This window comes from Miscanthus floridulus, chromosome 5, assembly GCF_019320115.1.
Source record: "Miscanthus floridulus cultivar M001 chromosome 5, ASM1932011v1, whole genome shotgun sequence".
NCBI classification, from domain to species: domain Eukaryota; kingdom Viridiplantae; phylum Streptophyta; class Magnoliopsida; order Poales; family Poaceae; genus Miscanthus; species Miscanthus floridulus.
Window position 1 is genome coordinate 99,269,535 of NC_089584.1, and position 4,549 is coordinate 99,274,083.

At 42.8% G+C, this 4,549-nt stretch overlaps 1 protein-coding gene across 1 annotated transcript; it reads left to right on the forward strand.

Moving 5' to 3' along the window:
• Nucleotides 1–1,388: 1,388 nt before the first annotated feature.
• On the forward strand, nucleotides 1,389–2,723 carry LOC136454996 (uncharacterized). Its single transcript, XM_066455207.1, has one exon. It carries the CDS (start codon nucleotides 1,389–1,391, stop codon nucleotides 2,721–2,723), a length of 1,335 nt encoding a protein of 444 aa, XP_066311304.1.
• The last annotated feature ends 1,826 nt before the right edge of the window (nucleotides 2,724–4,549 follow it).

Below are 4,549 nucleotides of genomic sequence, written 5' to 3' on the forward strand. Positions count from 1 at the left end.
ACCGCGCCGACTGCCCATTGCTTATCTGCATAGTTTTTTCCTTTTTGGTAACGAGACTATTGTTGGATTTTAATTGGACTTGTGCCCATTTTATTCAATTTAAATCAAATAAATTCTAATACCTACATTAAATGATAGGTAATTTAAAGTGTTAGACTGTTAGTTATATATGGAAATTTGATCCTCCACTCCTGCTTGGTGCTCAATTTTGTCTTGCGTGCCTAGATTGAAAGGGACGAAAGGCGTGCAATCACGTGCCGCGGGCAGGTGCACACGAGCCGGGATGTTTTTCCCACTTGAGATGATTAATGATGGATTGATTGTGGTTCATTGTTGGATTTGTAACAATCATAAAAATGGTTATGGTTAGTGGTAACATCTGAGACTATGGCTGCAATTATTGAAAATTAATGAGCGCCTTCGTGACACCTAAGAGCAAGTATAATAGGAGATGGTAATTAAGCAGACTATATGCTGAGGTGGATGAGAGAAAAGAAAAGTGGACTGTAAGCCTACAGCACGCAAGAACCAAGAATCTTTACGAGAGAGACCAGGATCTCATGTATTAATTGTGAAAAGCTAACTAATATGTAGATCGGCTAAGAGATAGGCTACAAAGATCAGTGACGGACCCACAGGGTATGCTGGGTGGGCCACTGCATACCCTGGGGTCCAGCAGTCATACATACATAATAGAAAATTTATACGTAGAGAGAGAGAGAGGAAGCAACCAACGCAAGTACGCAACGACTCGGTTCGGCTTCTGCGCTTCCGCACGCGCACATACCGCGGACGCGGAGTTTGCGCCGGCCTGGGCCTGGGAGTAACTGCACGCGGAGAAGTCGAGTCGTCTGTCGTCGTCTTTGTCTCTGCGCCAGCGCCCAGCGCCCGGCCACGGCAGAGCTTTAGCAATTGGCAGTTCGGCGACGGCGCGTCGGGCACTCGGGCGGATCGCGTCGCTGCGTCGGGCATCGATTGACGATCGGCACTTCGGGCCTTCGGCGGAGCTTCGACAGTTTGGCCAAGTTCTGCGCGGCGCGGCCGCACGGGCCAGGAGGCCCAGGACGGCAGGATCATCCGCGGTACGCCGCCGACTGCTCGACTGATCGGCAGTTCGGCACTCCGAATCCGACGGCGCTTAGTTGCAGACTTGCAGGACTGCAGGTATTGATGATCTTGTTATTTGTAAAAAAAACTTTGTATTGTACTCGTATAGTCATATTTTTATTTATTTATTTATGGGTGAATTCTTATTATTTCAATTCGTGTTCGTGAGTTTGTTCAACAGACCACTGATTAGCAATTTAGCATCAATCGCATGTGACTATACTATTTGAGTTTCACACGTTTGGTAATTATAAACTATTTTTCAGAAGAATTGTTGAATGATGAAGAGAAACGGCGACATTCGATCCTTTTTTTACAAAGCAGCAAAGAAGCCGGCTGCAGCTGCTTTGAACCCTACCCCACCTCCGGTTGAAACTGTTGTGGAAGAGCATAATCGAGAAGATAGAGCAGAAGTTGAAGAAATTGCAGATCCTTCGCCCCCGCCAGCGTCATCGCCACCGCCACCGCCCGCATCAAAGCCACCGGTGTATGACATCAATCTTCTACCATATGATCCAGGTGAAAGGCTGCCCATAAAAGATTATCATGTTAATGATCAATATGCAATCCGTAAAGCATATATTACTCAAGAGATGGGTTTGCCTAGGCCTGGTGACACTCGGTGGGGCTCGTATTACAAAACTATATGTAGCATCATCACTATGTATTCCTCAATCCATGATGTGCTCATTGAGCTTGGTGCTGATATTGCATATAAGGATGATTGGACAAAGATTCATTTTGTGCTTGGAGCATTTGAAACCTTTGAGTTTGTTTTCTTTGTGCACTTAATGTATGTTATTCTTGGATACACAAATGAGTTATCCGAGTGTTTGCAGAGAAGGGATCAAGATATTCTTAATGCAATCTCACTTGTTAATGTAGCAAAGAGCAGAATGCAACAGTTGAGGTCTGATGGTTGGGATAAATTTCATAAGACGGTCACTTCTTTTTGTATTACACATGGTGTCGAAGTTCCTGCTATGGATGATGCTTATGTGCCTTATGGAAAATCAGCAAGGTATGCCCGTGCTCGAAACCAAAAAAATGATGACCATTTTAGAAGAGAAGTGTGCATTGGTGTCATTGATCAAATTAGTCAAGAGCTTGATAATCGGTTTGATGAGATCAACATGGAGCTACTCTCTTGTATGTCAGCCTTTAGTCCTTCCAAGTCCTTTGCTTCATTTGATGCACAGAAGCTACGTAGATTGGCTGAATTTTATCATAATGACTTCTCCAACAACAATTTGGTACAACTAGAATTGCAACTTGATAATTGTATTGATGACATGAAACGAACTGAATGCTTCCAAGGTCTAGACAACATTGTTGATCTCTCAGTTAAGCTTGTTGATACAAATAGGCACAAAGTGTATGATATGGTGTACTCGCTTCTCAAATTGGTATTGCTTTTACCGGTGGCAACTGCGAGCGTTGAAAGGGTATTTTCTGCATTGGTTATAGTGAAAACAAAATCAAGGAATAAGCTAGGTGATATTGTTCTGGATGATTGTCTACAAACATTTATTGAGCGGGATATTTTCTTTCAAGTTGATGAAGATGATATAATTGAGACATTCATGTCATTGAGAAAGCGACGGTTCAACAAGTAATATTGTAAGTCTCTTATATGGCTATATTTTAAAGTATTTTGTATTTCATTTGAACAATTTATATGGTTTTAGAATATGGTTTTACCGAATGAGAATATGGTTTTACCAAATTATATATGGTTTACCGAATTGCATAAGAATTTTTTTTTGCTGCGCATACTCAGAGGTAAAAAACTAGGTCCGTCACTGCAAAGATCCTTATAGCCAGTAGCCGGCAATACTATTAGCATTGCTCTAAGTCTATCCTCCGCGCTTCATCTTCCACCTCTAGTGCCTATAAGAAGGGTGCTCATCTTTATTCTTGTGCATGAACACACACCCAGCACCACGTTCGTCTTTTGTTGTTGCTTTCCAACTTTCTCGTTTCAGCTCCTATAGAGCAGGCATTCAGAACGGCTGTTCGTCTATGACATCTGCTAGGGAGTACAGGCAATTAGGTTTTTAGGGAGCGCTCCACGTGACTGTCTATGTTCTCTGTGTGTGCACGCACAAGCGTTGTTAGAGCAGACATTCGGAACAGTCGCTCGTTTGTGTCTGCTCGAGTGTACGAGTGAATAGGTTTTTAGGGAGCGCTTCATGCAACTGCTCGCTCACTATTGGTGTGTTTGATTTGTGGAGTCACCCCATGCTTCATGAGGTGATACATCATGAGTTCATTCATGAATTTTGGTGGGATCAACTCATTCCTCATGTATATACTAATTATTAGCTTATGAATAATGAGGCGTTGATGGATCCACTCATTCCATTTCGATAGAACACCTAAATCCTCGAACAAACACACCTATGTTCCCTGCATGCGCGAGAACGTCTACTTAATGGTGGCTCTAGACCTCTAGTACCTGGCGCAAAGCGAACGGAAACGACTACACGACATCATTTCTACATTGGATCAAGCGTGTAACGATACATTAGACAGCCCACTTATGTCAACTTGTTGGAACGGCATCGTTGGTGCCTTTGGCACTGATATCTTCTGCAACTCTTGTTGCTTTGTTTTTCATCCATATGATTAGTATGGTTACTGTTTTTTTTATAGCAACTACAAGTAAATCACACGTGCAAAAACGTCTTCTCCCGCACCACAAATTTTGCATTCAGGTGTAGTTGCTAGATTCTTGATTTTCAGCGCACTAGCAGTAGTAGTAGGTATTAAGTTGAGCTCAGGACGCCAAACACCTTGATTTTAGAGGGCAGCTTCATAGAGAGCGTACACACACCTGTGAACTGTGACCCTGTCATTCTTACTGTATCTATATGGATCGAAGACACAACAACTAATCCGGCTTTCACAAACAGCCCATCTGTACCACAAGTCCGCAAGGGGTCGTCGGTCGGACTCGGACCATTCTTGCCTTGTGTTGTACACCTACCACACGCCCCACAGGTATGGCAGTTTGATGGACCGAAGAATTGGCTGAATGAATAGCAGTATAGCATCCAACCCTCTCAAAAGAAAATGGGACTGAATAGCATTTCTGTAAAACAAGAAACTTTATGGAGAATTTCTCGAGAAAAATATCTTAAGACATATTTGGATGTTCATGTATTCACCTCAATTATATGTGTTGAGGTGGGTTAGCGTGGAATTTACATATGTAAAATCTGCTGCCTCCTTGTTTGAACTTTTTGAAACATTGAGACAACCTGAACTGAAGACACACGTGTTCAAATCTGCACCGACAAATTCGAGCTACTCATCGACATAATTCAACACCAACCATCCACAAATTATGTGGCTCATAAAGATCATGACGGTCCCCGTTTGTGGTACCAATTAATCAAGGGCTTTGCTATCAGCCACCAAAACGAGCTGCTATTAACAG

Excerpts from the sequence above, each read along its gene's own strand:
- LOC136454996 (XM_066455207.1), top strand. The coding sequence starts at position 1,389 with ATGAAGAGAAACGGCGACATTCGATCCTTTTTTTACAAAGCAGCAAAG.